Genomic DNA, 25,387 nt, shown 5'->3' on the forward strand with positions numbered 1-25,387 from the left:
ACATACACACGCTCATAAATACTCATACATTCATGTACACACTCATATACACACACACACTCATAAACTCAAACACACACACTCATATACACACACACACTCATATACACACACACACACTCATACACTCAAACACACACACTCATAAACACACACACTCATACATCCCTACACACACACTCATACACTTAAACACAATACACAAAGTTCTCACAAACTTTGAACACTTAAACACACTTATAAATACTTATACATACACTCTATCTCGCTCTCTCTCTCACACACACACACCAAAACCTTGCAGGTGGGAATTGGTTGGAAATGGACAGCCACCATGTGGATTCTCCAAAATGCAAGATGTTTGAATGGACTTCAGTCTGGAATATCCGCTGTTTTCTCGCTCTCTCTCGCTCTCTCTCTCTCTCTCTCTCAACCCATTGCATTTCTAAAACACAGGAAGTGCTTTTTGTGGTTGTCAGAGCAAAACTGTTGGGAGTTACACCAAGCTGATCAGTTCCTACTTCACATGGCTTCCACCCTCCACGGAACTATTCGGATTGCCCGGGATGATGCAGAAGCCAAGGATTGATCCCATCGCCCAGGTCTTGAGGACTTCCGCGCTCGGTCACACTTGAGTCTCCGGCACTGAGAGGCGCCTGGCTCCGGACTGAGTTCTCAGACACCCCCACCCCCCTCCCCAGCGTCTCTCTCCCCCTGTCACACACACTCTGTCTGTATCACCCCAGGACCCACCGCCCGGGAGAGCCGGTAAGAAATGGTTCTGTTTCCATCAATATTTCCAACCGTGGGAATCACGATGTTGTGTCAAGGCTCTCTCTCTTGAATCAAGACTTGAGGAAATTTTGAGTGAATGAGCTCAGCCCACACGCTCCTTCACATTTCTGTAAGGGTTTTGTCCGAGTCCAAATCACCTGTGGATAGGGGTTGGGGGGGAGGGGGTGGTGGAAGTGGGGCTTCCTAAACCCCACACAGGTTACTGCAGATCTGGTGTTCCGCATCGGAGTGGTCCCCTCTCCCCCGCCCTGTCCCTGAGTGTTTTAAGGACAAGGGGAGCCGTCTCTTCATGATGTGTGGGATTTGTCAGCTCCGACTTGCTGCTGTTTCAAATTGCCCCAGTTTTTTGCTTCCTGTTTATTCTCTCGAGCCTGGGTGTTTATAAAGCCTCGGAAATCAGAACTTGGGTATTTTCAATCAGTGCAAATGAAACGAGTTCGAGAGAGGGTGCTCGAATTCAGCGAAGGTAATGCGGTGGAGTGAAAAACAACGTTGTGTCAAACTCTCCCAGGGACCAGCCCGTGTCCCAGACGGCGCTGCCTCCCGGTGTGTGCTGGGCGGTGCCGACGCTGTTTCATTGCGGGAGGTCGGGCTCTCTGTATCGATTTGCAGAGACACACAGATGGACCCGCGTGTACTTTCTCCCACGTTTATCGGCCGTGTTGTACCAAGCGGTGACCTTGGCTAGTTCAGGAATGGGAGACGGGCGGAATGATTCAGGGAGCCGCTGCTTTCAAATGTTCCACCTGCTGCAGCCGATAAGTTGGAGTCAGGGACACTGTTACAGAGAAGGGAACGCTCGGCACAGCGCGATGTCTCTTGTTTGGCTTCATTGTGAAAAATTTCTCCAGCCCAGCGAGAGGCCAGTTTCCCCCAGTCAAGCATTCCTACTGGCTCTGGGTTCATGCTCATTAATACTCAGAATAATACCCAGACCCCAACCAAGTTTTAGTTTGACACTTCATGGGGAACCCTGTTTGTTAAAAAAAAAGTTGACAGCTCCACATTTGGTTTCAATTTTTAAAATGCGTTTTGCTGGAAACATGAAACAAATTGCTTGAGGAACTTAGCAGATCTGTGAAGAGAGAAACATATCGTTTCGAGTCTGGTGTGTGACTTCTTCCCGAAACGCGAATGCTGTTTCGCCCTCCACAGGTGTTGCCAGACCTGCTGAGTTTCTCCAGCAAATCTCTGTGTTTGATTCTGTGTTTAGCTCATAGAGAGTCACGTACGCGGAAACAGACCCTGGCGGGGAGGGGCTGGCCCCTGGTGACCTGTGGTCCCAGCTTTATTTCTGCAGTGGGACCTGGGGGGGAGATAGCGGCTGCAGTCAGTCTCACACCACCGAATAACAGTGAGAACATCCAATCAAAGTTGCAGTCGTGAGCCTGCGAGAACCTTAACAAAGCAATATCGTGCCACCCTGGGCCAGATCAAACGCAGCCCGATGGAAAGCGGAGTAACTATGTCAACAACTTCATGAAACGTGCTTTGATTTTTTTTCTCTCTCGCTCCACATTGGGAAACTTGGCAGGCGCTCCAGCTTGGTTATTATGTATTCCAAAAGACAGGTGTAGATAAATCTCAATTCCCCACCGTCTGATTGCAGGAGTTCCCTCATCTCATGAATGTTTTTTTTTCATCCGTACTAACCGCACCAACTTTCAGTATCTTGCATAACCTGCAGGCGTGAGTTTCAAACAGCAAAGTACCCCCCCGCCCCATCCAATCGTCGACAAACTGCAACATAAAGCTCTGAGGTGAAACGACAAAAAAAACATGCAAAGGCGCTTATCGACAGCGCAAACCATCAGAATCTCGAGCCTGGATATAACAGTGACCGATATTAAACAGAAGTGTTTGATGATATTTCACTAATAGGGTTGGTGGGACGTCCGCCTATTATAAAACGCAATAACCATGGGCTAATAATGCTAAAATAATTAAAATTGTACATGTTTCTGATTCGTTGGAATTTGATTTTGTGTCACAAATGTCTAATGAAGCAAGTTCTCTCAGTCTCCTGGTCAATATTTAGCCCTGAATCAACATCAACAGATTGGTCACTGTTATTTGTGAGAGCTTGCTGTATTGGAACTGGCTGCCTCTTTCCTACATCAACAACATTCCGAAGATAGGCCAGTGACTGCAAAGCATTCTGAGGCGCCCTGAGGCCGCGACGGGTGCTATACAAATGAAAGTCGTTTTGAAAATCTTTTTATTCATTTGAAAAGTTAGTGAGAAATAAGATGCAAAACGAACCCGAAAGTTGGATACTTCTTCCAATGTAATGAATGATGGGGAAGTTACCCTGGGCCGTGAAAGTGACAATTAAAGCCCACTTCATCCAACTGGGTGTCACTGATCTGGCGAAGCTTCAGAGACCCGGTTCTCCCACTCCGCCTCTTCCATGTGGCCAGGGTGAGCCGGTCTGTTTCACCCTCCATTATGCACAACAGCCCCAACTCACCATACCATAGGACACAGCGAGACCCCGGAGGTGGCCTGAAACTTAAGTAGCACTTCCAACAACTCAGAAAACATTTTGTTGTTATTGCTGTGACATAGCCTGAAGATCTAATAAAAAAAGAGATTGGCTCCATTGAAATTTGAATCAAAGGATAAAAGCAAATTACTGCGGATGCTGGAATCTGAAACCAAAAGAGAAAACGCTGGAAAATCTCAGCAGGTCTGGCAGCATCTGTAAGGAGAGAAAACACCTCCCTATTTCTCCCCCTTTTTTTTAGCTTTGACAAAGGGTCAGTTAGACTCGAAATGTCAGCTCTTTTCTCTCCTTACAGATGCTGCCAGACCTGCTGAGATTTTCCAGCATTTTCTCTTTTGAAATTTGAATCAAGGTTAGGCGAAGCAGACCCTTCGTGAACAGTTCACATCAAGTTATTTAAATTTTGATTACCCGGTGATCAGAATGAGATATCTGGCAATAGTTGGCATCATTCGTCCATTACTAGTGTCTCCACAAGAGAACGGAGGAGGTAAGTACATTTGGTTTTAACAAACCCGCGAGTTTTCAAGTGATTTGGCATTTTGAGACAACTTTGCTGAATGCAAGCTGTGGGAATGGCGTTTTGCATCAGCTTTAGCAGGATCTCGATTGCAGAGCCAGTCAGAATGATTGTGTTGATGGAGTATTGTGTAACCGAGTGGAATAATAGTGTCACTTAAGCCGGGTGCTGTCAGTTTGATTTCCCAGTGGGTGAAAGAGAGATTTGAAGTGAGTAAGTTGGGGGGGGGGGGGGGGGGGTGCGGTGGCACAGTCCTGTCCAATCAGATTGCTGGGATTTGGGTTGCCACCTGGCAGGACAACACCTGGTAAACGGCGAGGCTGTCTGCGCCTGCGCCGAGCCGGTCCCACCTTCCACCCCACACACACCCTCCCAGTCTGTAACAGCCTATATCTAACCAATGATAATGTACACTCTCACACAGCTCAAATTGGAGGCTCCTCTCAGAACAGGAGAAGATTGAATCGCTGCCGGGACTGATTTCCCCCAAAGCCCCAGAGCAGCCGCATTCCCTGAGGCTGCGAGATGCCACGGTCATTCCTGGTGAAAAGCAAGAAAGCGCACAGTTACCACCAGCACCGAGACATCGAGGATGTCTACAGCAGCAAGCTGGAAAATATTCTGGCGGATATCTGCACAGGTAACTGGGCACAGGCATCACATCCCAACTGCTGGGCTGCAGTCCTATCCGCTGTTTTCCAGTTTGCCGGCAGATTTGCTCGAACCTTGTAGAAGGGTCATTTGTCTCAATTCGCCAGTGAATTGTAAAACGCGGGGTTGGATATGACATTCTTTTAACAATTTGCTCGAGTATCCGACCTGTCAATGAAGCCGGGGATAAGCCGCCCTAGATATTATCTGTCACGATGTGGCTTTTAATATCTGTTAGAGATTCCCAGCTTGTCTGCTCCAGACTCTACAGTATCATATTTTCACTGGGCGATTCGTTCTGTTGTGGCGAACACTACTGGTTAACGAAAATTGTGATTTGTTTTAGTGATGATCTAATAATTGTTATCTTTAATCTGTAATTTTAACTGGGGACACTTCAGATATTTTTAAAATGATTTGATGAGACTCTTGTCGTATGTTCATTGTTTAATTTTTTGTTATTATTTAGACATGTAAAACAGAAGTTGTGATCTGTAAATTGCAAATTGGATGTCGTTTATTGTCGGGAACAGGATAAAATGATACTGTTGGCGGATCTCTCCAGTTTCCGTTAGTATTAGAGACGGACTAATGAAAATGTGATGACAGCAAAATGATTTCTCTCGCCAATTCTATTTAATCAGCTCCACTTACTCTCTCCCCCCTCTCCCCCCTCTCCAATGTGATCCCAGAGAGCAGGATATCGGAAGATGCTTCCTACTGCCCAGATGGAGTTTGTGTGGATTCCAAGGGGGAAGGATCGCCGACATCTCGGCTGGTTTACACGGCGGATGTCCCTGAGTCTCCGGCCAGTTGCGAGGGCAATAACTGCGGCAGAGCCCCCGAGTATGAGAACTTCTGGAGACCCCCTTCTCCGTCCGCATCTCCAGGTAAATACCTGCATGCCCGCCCCTTCTCCGGGTCATGACGCTTCTGAAACTGGAGAGATCACTGTGTGAGCTGGAACACGGGGCGAGGCAGTTGGAAACCAAATCGGAATTAAACCCGACTTTCCAACAGCATCAGCCACGGGACTCATTTGAGGGTGGATTTTTATTATTCTTTCTAAACAAATTGATAGATATATACTGCGGATGATGCAAATCTGAACTAAACAGAAAAACCCGGAGGAAAGGACACTCGATCCGAAACATTAGCTTTGATTTCTCTCCACAGATGCTGCCAGACCTGCCGAGCTTTTCCAGCAATTTCTGTTTTTGTTTTCAAAGAAACTCAACATGTCTGGCGGCATCTGCAGAGAGAAGCAAGATATTTGTTTCGGGTCCGTTTGTAATTCTTTAACAGAAGGCTGTCTTAAATCCATTGAAATGTTGGTTATAAAACAGCTCACCATGTTGCTAACACCGCAACCGGCCTGGGAATCTTTCCCAAAACTGAACTGCTAGTGATTGGATACTTTCTGTTGTGTGTCTCTTAACGAAGCCTTCTTTTTCGTCAATTGTTGACTAACAGTGAAGTTAAAAGTTAAAACTCGATGTTATAATGAATAGAGTTCTGAATGGTTTAATATCAAGATAACGCATGTTCCCATTTTTTTGCGCATCGTAATTATTCCGTTTAAAAGTATTTTGTTTAAATTGTCATCGGGAATTATTTAATTTCTTTGCTTTTATTTTCGTTTAGTCTCTGAAAAGTCTCTTTCCCCCTCTATGGAGGAGAACCACTCATATGCAATGACTTTCAAACAGTACGGATGGAATAATTACACAGGTTCTGACTTGAAATACCTGGTGCAGAACTTCCGCCCCCAGGCCCTGGAACGGAATTCCGCTGTGGGGCTGTACGGTGAACGGAACTCCGGCCCCGGTGTCTACAGTGAGCTGGGGCCCTCCCCGGGCCTGTACGGCGAGATCAGTAACACTGCTCCCAGCTTGTACAGCGAGAGCTGCCACAGCTTTCACGAGAAAAGAACCGAAATTAAAGCCGAGTCCGAGCTTCTCTGCAACCGGCTCCTCCTCAATAATGCCTCTTACAAATGCATCAAGTGCAGCAAGGTATGACATTCCCCGGCCCACTGACTCCTTTGGCAAGCCCCCCTAGTAACCCTGAAGTCTTGCTCCCATTTCTCTAAGGGCTCTCCATCCGTCCATTTTGCCTGTCGTCCATGGGTCACCGATCTGGGAGAGATGTTCGGAAGCATTTCTGCACACGGGAGGGGGGTAGGAGTTTGGAACTCTCTCCCACAAACTGCAGGTGATGCTGCATTGGTTATGAATTTGCAGTCAGAGGTAGACACATAAGCAAAGGTAAAAGGGACAGGACCAAAGGCAGGCATAGGGACTTCGTTCACAGATTAGCCATGATCACATTAAATGGTGGGACAGACTCTAGGGACCGAATGGCCTTACTCCTGTGTACTCCCAGTTAAAGTTCCGCCTCCCCCGGTATTACTGGGAGCAGGGAGACCTGCAATCTTGCTCAGAGACAGGAACACACTCCCCCTCCAGCTTCAATAGGCCCTTCAATGTGTAGCAAAAATACTGAGCAAAAATCTCTCTCAGCCACAGAGGACGATGTGGTCTAGTCTCCATTCCCTCCCCGTAGCAATAACGTGGAACTGAGTGTGAAGCAGCATTTGACACTCACTGTCTCTCTCGGTCCGTCCACGTCAAGAAGCGGTTAATGCGCGGTTCTTATCATGTGATGTCAATAACTCTGAAAACCACCAACGCCATCATACGCCGAGGCAGGTGTCAGGGTTACAGCTCCGAGCGGGGGGAATATGTCTCACTGCCAAATCACAGCAGATCCAGTTATTTCTCCTTGTCTGGTCCATGGTGTCTGGCATTTACTTGGAGAAAGTGAGGTCTGCAGATGCTGGAGATCAGAGCTGAAAATGTGTTGCTGGACAAGCGCAGCAGGTCAGGCAGCATCCAAGGGGCAGGAGAATCGACGTTTCAGGCATGAGCCCTTCTTCAGGAAGCCATTCTTCAGCCATTCCTGAAGAAGGGCTTATGCCTGAAACGTCGCTTCTCCTGCTCCTTGGATGCTGCCTGACCTGCTGCGCCTTTCCAGCAACACATTTTTCAGCATGTATTACCCAATCCTAAATGTCCTTGACCTGAGGAGCTGGCTGAGCTTTTTAAAAAAAAATTCTCTTGTGAGATCTGGCTGTCCCCAGTCCTCAGTTGTTGTTGAAAACGTGGTGGGTGATCTGCTTTCTTAAACCATTGCAAACCATAGATCCACAGGGTAGGAGGCCTGTTATAGACTGATTTTCTACTCTCTGTATCAGGTATTAAATTGAAGTGCAATTGATGACTTACATTCTGAAATTAGTTGGAGGTCATGTTCTCCTCTCTAACCTTCCAGTCAGCTTGTGGCTGTGCGTGGGGGGGGGGGGGGGGAAGTGGACGTATTGCAGAACTCTCCCAATTGTGCCGAACACACTGGCAATGGGCGAATTGGACCGAAGGGGTTGTTTCCGTCCTGCTATGCCCTGCGCTGTCAGCTGTTGTTATGTCCTCGGAGCTAACGTTTCAGTAATTTTCTGATGAAAATCACAGCGAACACATTTAATATCGGGCTAGATTGTAACTAGTTGATGCTGGCTGTGGCCAGAAATAACCATGAAAAATTAAAATGCAAGTGGACCAGAAGGAAGACTCCAATTGGAGATAACAGACTGTACAGTAGCATGGTGGTGACACCACAGAGATGGAAACCCATAGGCCAGGGAACATTAGTGAATCCAGTATTACACCACTACATGTTCCATCACATCACAATCCCCTGAGAAGTATTCTTGGAATCAACCTGTACAGAGATGTTATTACGCACATCAAGCAAGTGGGAGTCTTGGTTCAGAGGTAGGGACAGTACCGCTGTACCACAAAAATCCCCACTCCCTTGGCAAGTTACTTGATATTATTTGATATTCCCTCATTTTTCTCTTTGCTTGCTATGTTCCTGTTCAGCATTAAACGATCTCACCTCAGTAAATCCAGTCTGTTAATAAAACCTTGGTGTCCTTACCAACAGCAAAACCAACATAATCCCGGTGGAGAGCATAACATGATCCACATCTGAATTCTAGGAGAAAGTGAGGTCTGCAGATGCTGGAGATCAGAGATGAAAATGTGTTGCTGGAAAAGCGCAGCAGGTCAGGCAGCATCCAAGGAGCAGGAGAAGGGTTCATGCCCGAAACGTCGATTCTCCTGCTCCTTGGATGCTGCCTGACCTGCTGCGCTTTTCCAGCATCACATTTTCAGCCCACATCTGAATTCGCCTAGTTCTGTCGTAAACGACATGTCAATTTATTTGCCTATTTAATTCCGCCTTTTGAACGCTTTAATTCTAATTTTATAAAGTTAAAAGTCCCACAACACCTCGTTATAGTGCAACAGGTTTATTTGGAAGCACTAGCTTTCGGAGCGCTGTTCCTTCATCAGGTGGTTGTGGAGTATAAAATGGGAGGACACAGAATTTATAGCAACAGTTTACAGTGTGATGTAACTGAAATTATATTTTGTAAAATACAACTTTTCGGAAAGAAAAAGATTGTTTGTTAAGTCTCTCATCTTTTAGAATGGGCATGTTGGTTTCAGTTCTTTCATATGTAAATTCCAGAACTTTCTTAAAGGTTACATTCTCAAGTGAACTTTAACAATAGGTATCATGTTGGCCCAGATAATGCATTGAAGGTGTGAGGTGCCCTGTGTGAGGCTGTCTGTGCCCCAATGTTCAGACTGATTCTAATCTAAAGATTTACAGAATCTTACACGGATTCATGAAGTTTTTGAGCAAAATAAAATGTAATTCTGCAAGTACAAATTCACCCCACCAGCTTATATAATTTCAGTTACATCACATTGTAAACTTTTGCTATAAATTCTGTGTCCTACGATGTTATACTCCACAACCACCTGATGAAAGAGCAGAGCTCCGAAAGCCAATGTTTCCAAATAAACCTGTTGGACTATAACCTGGTGTTGTGGGACTTTTAACTTTGTACACCCCAGTCCAACACCGGCACTTTCAAATCATAATTTTATAAACCATTTTGATGGACTCCAAAGTATTACCCGGGTGCGCTGAAAATACTGAAATAAATACAAAACCCGTCAAGGACACTGAGCAAGGCAGCGGGAATGTGTGTTTGTGGGCTGTGTAGTGGGGGGTTGGAGGGGTAAATAGTTCAGATCAATGACCTTTCTCAGGTCAATTTCCGATGAAAGCTTCATCAACAACTGTTGGTAGCAAAAGATGATTCACAAACACCAAATCTCCCATTAACATCATCAGCCCGTTTGCCCAGAATCTTACAACCCCTCCTGTATCGTGCTGTGTAAAATAGTGATGCTCCAGCACTGTGGCTGTAACAGATTTTGATTAGCTCCCCTGCATCAGAAAGATTAATTTACAGGTAAAATTCTGAACAACTTTTCAGAAAGAAGCCCACATGTGGGATCAGGTCTGCATAGATGTCCCTCAATTGCACCAAAAAAAATTCAAATTTACACAATCTTATATTAAAATCCTCAAACACAACTGGTCAATTCTTAATTACACACCAGGTGAAATGTTTCTAGCTATCAGCTATTGTTAATGAAGGGTATTGTCCCTTCCCTCCAGTAAGTTATTCGAAATATTTTCTAAATTAATGTGTTTTTGGACTGATTTTTATTCAGTCGATGCCCAGCGAGGAGGGGGCCCCTGATCACTCCATTATATTTCAAAGACGCTGGTTTTGCCTGGATCTCTGTTTGAAGAATGCTGCTATAACCCTCTGTTCCTATCTCTGTGTCAGGTGTTCTCCACTCCTCACGGTCTCGAAGTCCACGTCCGGCGGTCTCACAGCGGCACCCGCCCCTTCGCCTGTGACAGCTGTGGCAAAACATTCGGCCATGCGGTCAGTCTGGAACAGCACAAGGCCGTGCACTCCCAGGTAAAGGGGGTCCCCGCCGGCTGGAACTGTAGGCTAAACCAGCGCATGACTTGTAACCCTGTCATTTATAAGGAACACCCCAATAAAATGACGTTCTGTGTATTCGAAGCAACCAAATCAGTTTATATATTTTAGCGAGAACCCATGGATGAGTACTGATGCAACAGTATTTAGTTGCAATGGAAAACATAATGGTATGAACTGGAGGTGGAAGGAGATTCAATCATAACTTTCAATGGAGAATCGCGTGTCCACCTGAAATGAAATAAAATTACAGTTCACGTAGGAAAAACAGGCGAGGGGCAGTGTGGAATTAATTGGACAGCGCTTTCAAAGAGACACAATGAACCGAATAGATTTCTCTGTAGCGATTCAGTTAGATCATGCAGTTAAAGGCATTTGGAATAATGGCATAGTTGAGCATTTCTTCCAGTTATTTTCCAATATCACAATTTTGTGGACCTGACGAGGGAGTCACAGAAGGAGTGTTTTTTTCAGAACGCTAATAGGGGAGGGGAGGGGAATATATCTCTGGTGGTGGGGTCTGTTTGGAGATGGCGGAAATGACGATGGATGATACTATGTATATGGAGGTTGGTGGGGTGGTAGGTGAGGACCACCAGGACAGAACCCTACTGGAACCGAATGAACACAGACATTTACTCTCAACCGACCGACTCCCACTGCTATCTGGACTACACCTCCTCCCACCCTGCCCCCTGTAAAAATGCCATCCCATATTCCCAATTCCTTCATCTCCACCGCATCTGCTCCCAGGAGGACCAGTTCCAATACCGTACAGCCCAGATGGCCCCTTTCTTCAAAGACCGCAATTTCCCCCCAGACGTGAGCAATGATGCTCTCCACCACATCTCCTCCACTTCCTGCTCCTCCACCCCTGAGCCCCAGCCCCCCAATCGCCACTAGGACAGAACCCCACTGGTTCTCACCTACCACCCCATCAAACTCCATATACATCATATCATCCATCGTCATTTCCGCCTCCTCCAAACGGACCCCACCACCAGGGATCTATTTCCCTCCCCTCCCCTATCAGCGTTCCAAAAAGACCACTCCCTCCGTCACTCCCTCATCAGGACCACACCCCCCACCAACCCAACCTCCACTCCTGGCACCTTCCCCTGCAACTGCAAGAAATGCAATACCTGCGCCCACACCTCCCCCCTTACTTCTCTCCAAGGCCCCAAGGGATCCTTCCATATCCACCACAAATTCACCTGCACCCCCACACACATCATTTACTTCATCCGCTGCACCCGATGTGGCCTCCTCTATATTGGGGAGACAGGCCGCCTACTTGCGGAACGTGTCAGAGAACACCTCTGGGACACCCGGACCAACCAACCCAACCACCCCGTGGCTCAATACTTCAACTCTCCCTCCCACTCCACCAAGGACATGCAGGTCCTTGGACTCCTCCATCGCCAGACCATAGCAACACGACAGCTGGAGAAAGAGTGTCTCATCTTCCACCCAGGAACCCTCCAACCACAAGGGATGAACTCAGATTTCTCCAGTTTCCTCATTTCCCTTCCCCCACCTTGTCTCAGAACCAACCCTTGAACTCAGCACCACCTTCCTAACCTGCAATCTTCTTCCTGACCTCTCCGCCCCCAACCCCTCTCCGACCTATCACCTTCACCTTAACCTCCTTCCACCTGTCGCATTTCCAACGCCCCTCCCCCAAGTCCCTCCTCCCTACCTTTTATCTTAGCCTGCTTGGCACACTTTCCTCATTCCTGAAGAAGGGCTCATGCCCGAAACATTGATTCTCCTGTTCCTTGGATGCTGCCTGACCTGCTGCCCTTTTCCAGCAACACATTTTCAGCTCAGCCATTTACGATCCATATCAATAACTTAGATGAAGGCCAAATGTATTTTTTTTTCAAGTTTTCTGATTATATCCCACTGAGAGTGAAGGTTAGGTATGAAGAGATTGCAGATAGATACAGATTGATAAACTCAGTGAATAAGAAGGTAGCAGATGGAATAGAATGTGGGAAAGTATGAAATTATCCACTTCATTCTGAAGAATGAAAAAGCAGATTCGTTTACTGAAGCAAAAGATTTTTAAATGTGGCATTCAAATGGAGTTGGGTTTATCATATATGAATGAGGGAAAGTTAACATGTCAACACAGCAAGCAATAAAGAATATTCCACCTTTCTTACAGAGTGGGGTATTGGAGAACGTCTTGCTGTCGTTTATAGAGCTTTGCTGAAATTGTGCTTGGAGTACTGTACACATTTGATTTCTTTCTTAAGGAGGGATGGATTGACTTAACGTAGGGGCATTGAAAGTTCACAAGACTGATTTCTGGAACCAGAAGCTTGTCCCATGAAGAGAGATTGAGTAAAATAGGCACATATATCTAGACATTAGAAGAATGAGAGGTGATCCCATTGAAACATAAAATTCTTAGAGTCTGATTGGGTAGATGCTGAGACTCTTTTTCTTGGTTGGAAAATCCAGATGGGTTATCGTTTTAGAACAAGCTGTCCTCCACTTAGGACTGAAATGAGGAGAGGTTCCTTCTTTCATTGGTTTGTAAATCTGGTATTTCCTATTTTTAAGACTGTGGCAGATCCATCCATGTGTTTACTTAAACCTGAAATGGATAACCACAAAGGGTTATCATGATAAACTAGTGCATGCTTCCTTTTTCCTGGTGTTGCTCCTTTTAATGTGACTCAAGAGTAGAGAAGGGAGGGAAACTTCAATTGCTGAGCATTGCAGGATTGTTGCAGGAGGGAGTAGGATAAGAGAGCTAGTTTTATTGCAGTAGCAATGGAGCCTCAAAGATCTTCCATTGTTCCATACCCTCCAATGGAAAGAAAAATGAGAACTGAAAGGAACTTATTTGTTGTTAATATTCCTTCTCAGTTCCAACACTAATGTCACAACCTCAGATTTTGAGTCCCAAAACTCCTCTCCCCTCCATTTGGAACACTCTGGTGGAGACACGTAGCTGTGATTTGACTGAATGGGCCAACTCCTGCTTTATATCTTATATTCTAACTGTTTAGAACTTAGAAATTTTCTTCCTAAATTAAAGTTGTGACTGTACCCTTAATCATCTATCACTTAAACATATATTGTACAATATATATCTTTTTCAGAGTGACAAAGTGAAACATTTTTTAAAATTCCATGTTGCACTTTTATTTTGTTTCATTAGGAAAGGAGCTTTGACTGCAAGATCTGTGGTAAAACTTTTAAAAGGTCTTCTACATTGTCCACACACTTGTTGATTCACTCTGACACAAGACCTTACCCCTGTCAGTACTGTGGAAAGAGATTTCATCAGAAGTCAGACATGAAAAAGCACACCTTCATTCACACAGGTGAGGAGGAGCTGAAAACTCTGTGGAATTATACAAAAATCTGTGTATGCAGTGAATATGAAGGAAACCAGTAACTTTCTTATCAGTCTGGACATTCAGTTCACATTTACCTTCTTCAGAATGGTTCTCACTTGATGCTCACTTTACAGATAGAGACAGAAATAGGTGATTCAGTACTAGCCTGTTCTGCTATATAATTGGACCATTGTTGGCCTGTCCCCCACCACATTGGTTACTTATCCTTGCCTAAAAATAATTAAATGGATATTTGAAATTTTCAATTCATCTCTGGTCTTAGCTGCTTTTTTGGGACAAAGACAGCTCCATGCTTCCATGCGTACAAGGTAAAGTACCATTGGAAATGCAGGTCTGGCAGCATCAGTGGAGAGAGAAACAGAAGGTTTCAGTTCTGATGAACAATCCTCGACCTCATTCATGGGATGTAGGCATTGCTGGCAAGTGCAGCATTTGTTGCCATCTTTGTATCGAGTGTCTAGTCAGGCCATTACATCGGGCTGTTCAGAGTTAACCACATTGCTATGGGTCACATAAAGACCAAACTGATTAAGGACATCAGATGTTTCTCTCTGGAGGGTATTAGTAAAACAGCTGAGCTTTTATGACAATCAACTGTTGTTGAATAGAAATTACGAACAGAAGTAGACCTTTCAGCCTTTGGGCCTGCTCCACCATTCAATAGGATGATCATCCAACTCAGTGTCCAGTTCCCATTTTCTCCCCTATACCTTTTGATCCCTTTCGCCCAAAGAACTATGTCCACTTCCTTCTTATAAAGATTCAATGTTTAGGCCTGAACTTCTTTCTGTGACAGAGAATTCCACAAGCCCTCTTGGTGAAGAATCTTTTTCTCATCTCATACCTTATACCGTTGTATGATTACATAGTGTTCAACACTAATAATTAGCTTTATGTTTACAATAAGCAGTGTCTCCTCCCCCCCCCGCCCCCCCCCCATACACAGCTACCCAGCACCTTCCTGAGGAGTGAACCCACGCCCTTTCTCTCTTCACAGGCGCTGCTTAGCCTGCTGAATATTTACATCGTTGCATAAAGAAGCTTTTGCGTGAAGAAGCCTTTCGAGTGTTTGATTTTGAAACTAGCATTCACTAAAGTCCAATTTCCCGTCTGGCTGTTGTATGCTGTCCATTCTCCCTAGTTTGCATTGCAACCCAATGCCAGTGCAATATTGCATCTCTTTTGTGAACAATGCCTGATGAAAGAAACGGCAATGATTTCATCAATGGCATCTGTTTAATAATTTAATCGTGGCTATCCAATCAGTGTAGTTTAATATGATCCGACCGCTGTTTGTTCAGAGCGGCTCTGCTGTAAGATGAATACATGATATTATTAGCCTGGCCTTGATTTCACCACCAGCGAAAATGACAGGTGAATCACACTTTGACAGTGGTGGGCTGAGCTAGTTTCTCAAATCGCCTGCTCTGTCTGGGTTGAGGCGACTACAGCAGGCTGTACATAAAACCCGGCAACCCAGGGAAAGGAGCTGGATTTCCATTCAACAACACGGTCGGAAATGTCTGTCAGGAGCTGGCGTGGGCTATTGGTCCAACCTGCAGCCAGTCATTTCTCACAGTTCACCCCATGATATATCCTCCTCAAATAAAACTGACAGAGGGTGAGACTAACATCAGAGTAACGTACAGTACTGAGGGACAAGACAGCAGCCCCACAGGCTGTTTGGCCCAATCTACTCGGAACTCGCCGCAAATGTTTGATCTTATTTAAGATTTGGAGATGCCGGTGTTGGACTGGGGTGTACAAAATTTAAAAAAATCACACAACACCAGGTTATAGTCCAACAGGTTTAATTGGAAGCACTAGCTTTCAGAGCAACGCTCCGAAACACAACCACCTGATGAAGGAGCGTCGCTCCAAAAGCTAGTGCTTCCAATTAAAGCTGTTGGACTATAACCGGGTGTTGTGTGATTTTTCACTTTGATCTTATTTCAGGTTTTGTTGCCTTAGCATTCTCCACGTGGTTTTCTTTTACCTTGTGAAAATGCATTTGGATCAGTGTAGTTTGATGCGGTTAGACAATTTATTGTGGGTCTGAAGACGAATCTCATTTTAAGGATGAAACGGTGGAAAAAGGCGGGAGTGACTCAAAAATAAGGAAGACCGTTATCCGCTCACGTTGACACAAATAAGCGTGGCGCGGTGGTAGTGTCCCTACTTCTAAGCCAGGAGGGACCAAGTCCCACCTGCTCCGGATGTTTGTCAGAACGTGCCTGAACAGGTTGACTAGAAAACACCAGCTAAAGGCAACGAATGGGGATCAGGAGTGACGGGATTTTAAATGTTGGAGTGAGGGGACTGTTTAGTAAGAAATATAATAATTTTATGGGGAAGGTCATAGCTAAAGTGAAACCTGTTCTGTGGAAAGGTGACTGGACCCGAAACGTTAACTCTGATTTCTCTCCACAGATGCTGCCAGACCTGCTGAGCTTTTCCAGCAACTTATGGTTTTGTTGTCAATGTAAAACGTGCAATGATCGAGTTAGTCTGTTTCAGAATAAACGCATGGTTTTTTAAAAAAAATCAGAAACATAGAGATTGTTGGTGAAACGCAGTAGGTCTCAGCAGTTAATGTTTCGATTCTGTAGGAGAATAGGAGGTACCAGGATAGGTTGAGAGTGCTCGGCCTTTTCACATTGGAACGGTGAAGGATGAGGGGTGGCTTGATAGAGGTTTATAAGATAATCAGGGGAATAGATAGAGTAGACAGTCAGAATTTTTTTCCCAGGGTGCAACAGAGTGTTACAAGGGGACATGAATTTAAGGTGAAGGGTGGAAGGTATTAGGGGGATGTCAGGGGTGGGTTCTTTACCCAGAGAGTGGTGGGGGCATGGAATGTGCTGCCTGTGGGAGTGGCAGAGTCAGAATCATTGGTGACCTTTAAGCGGCAATTGGATATGTACATGAATAGATGCTTAAGCTAGGACAAATGTTCGGCACAACATCGTGGGCCGAAGGGCCTGTTCTGTGCTGTATTGTTCTATGTTCTATGTTCTAATAAGACTCTTCTTCAGTTCTGGACTGGGAATGTGAACTCTATTTCTCTCCGCACGGATGCTGCCAGACCTGCTGAGTTTCTCCAGTATCTGTTCAGATTTCTAGCATCTGCAGTATTGTATCTTTATGGTCAGTCCGCTCAAAGTAAACATTCAGGGCAGGCGGCGAAGCCTCCAGCAGCTCGCTGTCAATGCTGTCCAATTTAGCTAAAGTTCTGTGCTGACCAGACTGAGAGGGGAGGGTGATCACGTACTCCCTGCGCTATTTCTGCACGAATTCTGCACTATTTAAACCAGAACGAGACCACTTTCAGACCACACTGGTCTTTATTTTTGTGAGTTTGCACGGTATTTTCCTCACTGTAGCACGCAGGATGGTGCTGTCTCACACGAGAAACCCAGCCCTCACTGGGTCTAGATTAGAGCGGTGCTGGAAAAGCACAGCAGGTCAGGCAGCATCCGAGGAGCAGGAAAATCGACGTTTCGGGCAAAGGCCGGGCTCATTGCTGATGAAGGACTTTTGCCCGAAACGTCGACTCTCCTGCTCCTCGGATGCTGTCTGACCTGCTGTGCTTTTCCAGCACCACACTAATCTTGACTCTGATCTCCAGCAGCTGCAGTCCTCACTTTTGATCACGGTTACCAGGGGGTTCACTTACACCGAGGAAAACATACTCTGCAGCAACTTGCTCGAAGCATCGAAAAAACCTGAAAACAAAAGAAAAACAAAAATAACCCTGTGTTTAATGGGTTTCAGATTAACGTTTCACATCCTTTCTTTTCGTTTAAGTAATTTCAATGGCAGATCACTCTTTCCTCTTACTGGGTCATGTATTATTCAACCTTTCTATCCAGTACATTGGATATGCTGTACCCACCCTCAACGGGGTTTCTATTGTATAGCCAATAAAATTCAAACAAGGTGGACCGCGATGTGCGGGGAAAGGGTCATCAAATGCACAACGTGGAACGAGATTGTGCGAAGCTGCCTTTTAATTTCGCTTTGTAAGAGTTTTTTTCGTTTAAAGACGTGCTTAGATTTCTAACGATTAACTAAATGTCTGGAGACCTATCAATGAGCTTGAAGGCAAAATACTGCGGCCGCTGGAAGTCTGAAATAAATAGATTGCTGGAGGAATAGTTCTGAAAAGTCTTCCTGTCGCTCCAAAGATGCTGCCAGACCTGCTGAGTTTCTCCAGCACTTTCAGTGGTTGAGATATATGTGGCTGGCTCTATGTTCAAGACTGATTTCCCCCTATGAATCATATCACTGATCCAAAATATATATTTCTATAAATAAGGTGGAAATGTTAATCCGTGCATGTTGGGGAAAGTCCTGCAATTCTGAAGGAATGTTGCACCAGAAGTGCAAAGATGTGCAGATTAGCTGGATTGGCCGTGCTAAACCACCCACAGTGTCTCAGGATGTGTAGGGTTGACCATGGGGAATGCAGGGTTACCAGGGGTAGGCTGGAGGCGTGTGGGTCGAGATGGGATACTCTTTGCAGGGTCGATGTGGACTCGATGGGCTGAATGACCTGCAGGGATTCTGTGATTCTAATGGATTTCCTCTGTTCCCCCCAACCCCACACCCCTCCCCAGGTGAGAAGCCACACAAATGCCAGGTGTGTGGCAAAGCGTTCAGTCAGAGCTCGAACCTGATCACACACAGCCGCAAACACACTGGCTTCAAGCCTTTCGGCTGTGACTTGTGCGGCAAAGGCTTCCAGAGGAAGGTGGATCTCCGAAGGCACCGGGAGACCCAGCACGATTTGAAATAGGCAGCGGGTAGACGGTGGAGAGGAAGGAACGTTGTAGTGAGGCAGGTCGGCCGAGATGACCCACAGCGTGTTCATGTGCTCAGTGCAGGCTGGAGATTGGAGTAGGGGCAAACTGAGGACCAGGTGGACTTCTCCGTGTGTTCGAGGCGTTGTCTTCTGTTTTATAAACACTTCCGGCAGCTCAAGGCTAATTTTACATCGCCTCGGTAAATCTTACATAGTCCCGTTTCCAACTTAACTTTCTTAAGCAAAAAAAACCGTTCGACATACTGTTAAAAGCTGAAATGTGTGGATTCACTAGAAATTAATTGTTCAAACCGTCATCTCCTTTGTGGAAGAAAAGGAGAGAGAGAAGTTATTTTATAAATCAATTTGTAATTCATGACAAAATTGCCTCGGCTTAATGCCTGGGTGATCATGGTATGTTTATTGATAGACCATACAAATGGGCGCGTTTCAGTCGCTTGTTTGTTGATGGTAAAAATCCCCACCCTGTAAAGCAAAACTTTTACAATTTGACTCCCTGCTAGAGACAATAAAATCAGAACGGGACCCCGTCCCCTCAGCCACCAGGTCTCCAACAGCCTAAAGACAAAGCCTCATCAAATCCAACACCGTACTTACTATTGTCTCTCGATGGTTATCCTTTCTCAGGAGATGAAAATGACAAGAGTTCAACTCAATTAATGTTCGAGAGGGGACATGGAATGAAACAAGTTATTGGGGATAAACCTTTCTCCCGCTCCCTAAGAATATATTTTTGTATCTTGTTCGTGAGGGAATGGTGGGGTCCAATGGGGAGGTGGTGACAAGGCAAGATTTGGACTCATTCAACGTTCATGCGTTGACACGAGGTTAAAATTGGGCCTGTCCGTTATAGTGTCAGAAACGTAGGTTTTAACGATGAATACAGAACGAGAGGGCGCTTCATTGTCTCTCTGTCGGCGAAGATCCCTAAATTGTACAAAGTGTACTGAGGGGCAGGGTTGGTGTAGCGGCCAGACCCTGGGCGGTGTTAAAAGTTAACGGATAGCAATCGGATGCAGTTGGACACAGATTGATGCCTGTTCAACCGCTCCCCCTCCACATGAGTGAACAGAATAAAACGTGAGCGAAGCTGGTTATTTTCTGAGTGCGAGTACCAAATGGTCAGACGCTCAAACTATATTTCAATGTTTGTATTTTCCTGTGCAAACTTCAATGAGAGTGTGCTATTATAATCTATTCGAATTTATTTATTCACAAGACCAAATTATGAAATAAATTGAAACATTTTGGTAAAATTTGTAGTCTTCTATTTGTAACTGTTGCCTTTCAAAACACACTCAGTTTTCCCATGCAAGATCCAAGCGGATTTTAATAGGAAACATTTAGGATTGTTGAGAAATTATTGGTAAATTGTTTTTGATTTTATTTTATAATCAAAAAGGGCATCGAATGAATGACCCATTGCAATCAATTCACGAGGGCCACCTTTCCATCAATGCACGTTTTAAACGTGAAGACTTTTTAATTGTCTGGTAACAGGCCAACACTCTACAACTAACAGGGGATGCTATCGACTCTGATCATCTTGCGAAATTTGAAGATTATAAATATATTTCTTAACGTGGTCACTGGAGCCCTATTAAAAATGCATTATGCATATAACATGTCACATTATTCATGAGCTAGAGGTCGTACCTTTTGTATGCTGGAGTAAGAATACACTGTGTAAGGGGAGAAGTTGAGCACACCTTTGTTGAGGTTTTTAAATTTTTAATAACACCTCCAGCTAACCATTTGGTGAGTCAGAACTCAATGCACCAAAGTGGAAACGCAGGACTCCTTCATGGAAAGACAAACCTTTCAGCCGGTTTAGAGATACTTTCAGTTTGTCTCCATCCACTTCAGTGATGATTAAATTACATATCAAGTGTGCACGGATATCAGGATTCAGACATTTAAAGTGAATTTCGTTTGATTGATTTCTTAATTTCACGCGGGCGTCTAAAACTCTGACGTAACCATGTGGCACAGGAGAGTGTTCCATTACTCTAGACATTTCATATGCAGCGGTAGCTAAGGCCTGTTTGCAACTTTCAAGTCCAAAGTAACAAGTTACTTAATAAAACAGCTCGCGCTGAATGCAGCCCCTAAATCAGATCAAGCAGCATATATAAAACACACTGTGTGCCCGAGGCAATAACCTAATTGCGCCGCCCAACGTGTGTCTTCATATCTTAAATTTCCAAATATTTCCAAACCCCACACGCGCCACATCTGGTACAAATCAAATATTTAAACTCAGTTATTCTGTGAATCTAATATTTACCCATCGAACTGCCCAAGCGGCAATAAACCTGAGAGAGCCACGTCCCCTTCCATTTCAATACTAAAGTCTATTTCATTGCAAATACATTCTTGCGTTTATATACCGTTTATCAGTTCTCCCAGAGACATGTTTGTGGGCTAGACAACAGAGACACACTTTGAAGTGAGTGACTGTTGTTACGGAGGAAAAGTAATTCAAAGATTAAAATATTTGTTACATTTCTGTGTGTTGCGGTGTGTTGTAATACAATGTGCAATTTTTCGCAATCTAGAATTACAGTTTGATGTACTGTTCAATGTAACACATTGCTCCTGGTTTGGAAAGGATTATAAAATTACAGCATTCGTTTGGACATTTCTTCTTGAGTTCCTATTTTTCTTCAAGCCGAGTGGCAAGAAAATGATGCTAACTTAAGAGTTGTAATGACGGTTGGAAAGGCTTTGAACGAGGCGATTTTTTTTGTGTGCCTGAACATAATGCTTTAACCGGGCTCAGCTTGTCTCGTCAAAATGTGGTATCAAGCGACCCTTAATTCAGGACCTTCCTTCAGTCACATTATTACAGCACAACAAAGAAAAACTCAACTGCTTAGCATCACAATAAATCTAAGGCCAAATCTAAAACATTAAAAATAAAATGCATATAACAGATATATATGTACAACAGATCAACTAATAATCGGAATCTCTAATCTACGCAAAACTCTTCGGGAGGTTATGGTTAGATTTCAGAGCAAATGCAGAGCTGAATGAAAATCCTTTAATGCTTTTGCATTAAACTATTATATAATTAGTGTGGCAGACAAATCTCTGGCCAGGGTTCGAATTCTGCCATGGCAGATGGTGGAATTTGAATTCAACAAATATCTGGATGGAAGGGCTTTTGCCCGAAATGTCGATTTCGCTGCTCCTTGGATGCTGTCTGAACTGCTATGCTCTTCCAGCACCACTAATCCGGAATTTTACTATCTGGAATTAATAGCCTAATGATGACCATGAATCCATTGTTGGTTGTCAGGAAAAACCCATCTGGTTTACTAATGCCCTTCAGGAAACTGTCATCCTTACCTAGTCTGGCCTACGTGTGACTCCAGACTCACAGAAATGTGGTTGACTCTCAACAATTAGGGGTGGGCAATAAATGCTGGCCTAGTCAGCAATCCTCTCATCCTGTGAATGAATAAAAAAAGACTGTCTCTTACTTTGAATGATCCATGTCTTCTCAAACATAAAATGTCACACACATCCATCACTGAGGTTCACACTCACTTCCTGGGTGATAACAAATTGATAGCAAAAGACATTGAAAATGTTTTTGAATGTATTCATGGCTTTGTCTATCTTTAACAAATGTGCAGCAGTGCTTTATTCTTTAACTTTGAAAGCTAACAATTCTGGATATGGCTAATTTCCCTGCAGCTCTCTCCCACCGCCATGCAGACCACTCGGAGGCATTGACAGTCTCAGTTTGCCTACTATTGGGAAAATCCTTCATTCAAACATGAGTTGGCAATGTCACTTAAAAAACAAAGATCACATTTTGTCTGTCGCGGGAAGTGGAAAATAATATCCCGGACATTTGATGTTGTTTAATAGCTATCCCTCAATGCACCATGGGTGGTTTCAGCTATGTTCAAGGCATTGTCTAAATGTAAGTTCTAGTTGTTGATGCAGCAGGGTTGCTGTCCCCAAACTGAGACTGAAGTGCTGTTGTTTGGGTGGAAGAGAAGGAGCTTTACTCTGCCTCTTGAAAGCTTGCTCAGGAATCTTCGATTCTTGACATTTGATGCTGAACAAGAAGAGTCCCATTCCTTTGCAATAATATTCTCCTCCTTTGATGAACTTAACTTAAAACATTAAAAAGAACCCAGAACCCCAAGTCTGCTCCTCGGTGGGTGTTGAGTCAACTAATGGTAGTCAGCAGACCAGAAGCCCTCGAGCGCTCGACATGTAGTTCAATTACTTCAGAAACTAAAAGAACTGCGGATGCCGTAAATCAGAAACAGAAATCCCTGCAAAATTTCAGCAGATCTGGCACATCTGTGGAGAGAAAGCAGACTTTCCTCAGAACTCCCGAAATGTTAACTCTGATTTCTCTCCACAGATGCTGCCAGATCTGTTGAGCTTTTCTAGTCATTTTTGTTTTTGTGTCAATAACTTTAGAGCATGGTTTCAGCCTTCTATGTTTCTTCCCACACCCTGCACCCAGTGCTGTTATGATATTGGTAGCGCTTAGCACAGTGAACCATTCCCATGTACTCCTATGTAACCGTGTTTCAAAACTCATTCTATAAATGAGATACGGTAATTGTAAAATCGCTGCTCTGGCCTAAGCTGATCTACGACTACACTTTGATTCTGACATTTGAGGAACTGATCAAAACTTACTTTTTATTTTAATATCTCATTGGGGGATAATGTGACCTTTGTCATTTTCCTCTTAATAATCTCCTTAATTCTCATGAGCCTGTGGACCTTCTATAAGTGACAATTCACCACTCTCCCAAACCATTGGTTCACATTACAGGTATTCAGTGCATGTCAGTTTAAGAAAGCTATTTGACTATGTCCATGATCATATTATATGGGTTGCATTCAGCACAGCTGACCCATTTTCTCATCCTTACCTCTTATCATTTCTTCTTCAGCTTTACCTCTGCCCTGGCCTGTTCTCTATAATCTTCTTACTTACCTATTATTTTCATCCCTCTCTGTCTCTGTCTTAGACTCCATCTCCACCTATTTGTTCTCTTTTCCCCTTTTGGAGGAAGGTGTAGGTTGCCGCATTAGCAACTTTGCAGATGACACTAAGGTTGGTGGAGTACAGATAATGAAGGGGACCGTCAGAGAATATGGCAGAATATAGATAGATTGTAGATATGGGCAGAGAAATGGCAGTGGAGTTCAATCCAGACAAATGTGAGGTGATGCATTTTGGAAGATGCAATTCCAGAGGGAACTATACAGTAAATGGAAAAGTCGTGGGAACGATTGATGTACAGAAGGATCTGGGTGCTCAAGTCCATTGTTCCCTGAAGGTGGTAATGCATATCAGTAGAGTGGTCAAGAAGGTATACAGCATGCTTTCCTTCATTGGACGGGGTATTGAGTACAAGAGTTGGCAGGTCATGTTACAATTATATAAGACTTTGATTTGGCCACTTTTGGAATACTATACATACAGTTCTGGTTACCACATTACCAATCGGATGTGGATGATTTGGAGAGGGTGCAGAGGAGATTCACCAGGATGTTGCTTGGTATGAGGGTGCTAGCTATGAGGAGAGGTTGAGTAGATTAGGATTATTTTCGTTAGAAAGAAGGCGGTTGAGGGGGGACCTGATTGAGGCCTACAAGATCATGAGAGGTGTAGACAGGGTGGAGAGCAAGAAACTTTTTCCCAGAGTGGACGACAATTCTAGGTGTCATGAGTTCAAAGTGAGAGGGGAAAAATATTTAGGGAGAGGGTGGCAGGTGCCTGAAATTCATTACCAGCAGAGGTCGTAGAGGCAGGAATGACAGCTTAATTTAAGATGTGTCTAGACATGTGCAAGGAGCAAAGGGATACAGATCCTGAGAAAATAGATGGCAGATTTAGATAGAGGATATGGATCGGCGCAGGCGTGGATGGCCGAAGGGCCTGTCTTTGCACTGTAATGCTCTTTGTTCTTGCGCTTTGTTCCCCGCACCTCCTCCATTTTGGCTTCAGCATAAATAACACTTTCTCCTGGCTGTTAACAGTTTTGATGAAGATTTACCGGACTCAAAGGTTTAACTCTGTTCTCTTCCCACAGAAGGTTTAATTTCAGATCTCCAGCAATGGCAGTTCTTTGCTTTATTATTGAAGTTCACTGGATCTGGAAAGAGGGAAGAGGCCATTGCCCATTCTTCAATCTTTTTGCAGGATAGCCCTGTTGGAAATGCATTGTGCAGATATTTGTCAAGGATTAGCCCTGAATGTGAATTTGAAGGTGTTCACAGTCAAATAGCTTTCTTACACTGACATGCACTGAATACCTGTAATGTGAATCAATAGTTTGGGAGAGTGGTGAATTGTCACTTATGGAAGGTCCACAGGCTCATGAGAATTAAGGAGATTATTAAGAGGAAAATGACAAAGGTCACATTATCCCCCGATGAGATATTAAAATAAAAAGTAAGTTTTGATCAGTTCCTCAAATGTCAGAATCAAAGTGTAGTCGTAGATCAGCTTAGGCCAGAGCAGCGATTTTACAATTACCGTATCTCATTTATAGAATGAGTTTTGAAACACGGTTACTACATTCTCATTGGGAAACATTTAGAGTTCTCGTTTATACCGCAAAGTCTGTTATCATCCAAACTGGTAACTGTAGAGGAGAAATGAAGCTTAAGAGAAACTGTTTTGTGTAAAACTGCCCTCAGAAGCCTGCTCTCTCCTGAGCCATTTAGTGAAATATGGTCTCGGTAGGCAATCTGGAGCAGAAAAAAATAGGTTTTCATAAACTCAAACTCA

General features: G+C 44.3%; 1 protein-coding gene across 1 annotated transcript; it reads left to right on the top strand.

Moving 5' to 3' along the window:
• Nucleotides 1-423: 423 nt before the first annotated feature.
• LOC132819172 (zinc finger protein Gfi-1-like) lies at nucleotides 424-19,820 on the top strand. The gene is made up of 7 exons (XM_060830599.1): nucleotides 424-768; nucleotides 4,246-4,461; nucleotides 5,165-5,362; nucleotides 6,117-6,487; nucleotides 10,243-10,380; nucleotides 13,580-13,745; nucleotides 18,401-19,820. Exons 2-7 carry the CDS (start codon nucleotides 4,347-4,349, stop codon nucleotides 18,577-18,579), a joined length of 1,167 nt encoding a protein of 388 aa, XP_060686582.1. The 5' UTR covers nucleotides 424-768; nucleotides 4,246-4,346; the 3' UTR covers nucleotides 18,580-19,820.
• The last annotated feature ends 5,567 nt before the right edge of the window (nucleotides 19,821-25,387 follow it).

Source organism: Hemiscyllium ocellatum, chromosome 9, assembly GCF_020745735.1.
Source record: "Hemiscyllium ocellatum isolate sHemOce1 chromosome 9, sHemOce1.pat.X.cur, whole genome shotgun sequence".
NCBI lineage: Eukaryota > Metazoa > Chordata > Chondrichthyes > Orectolobiformes > Hemiscylliidae > Hemiscyllium > Hemiscyllium ocellatum.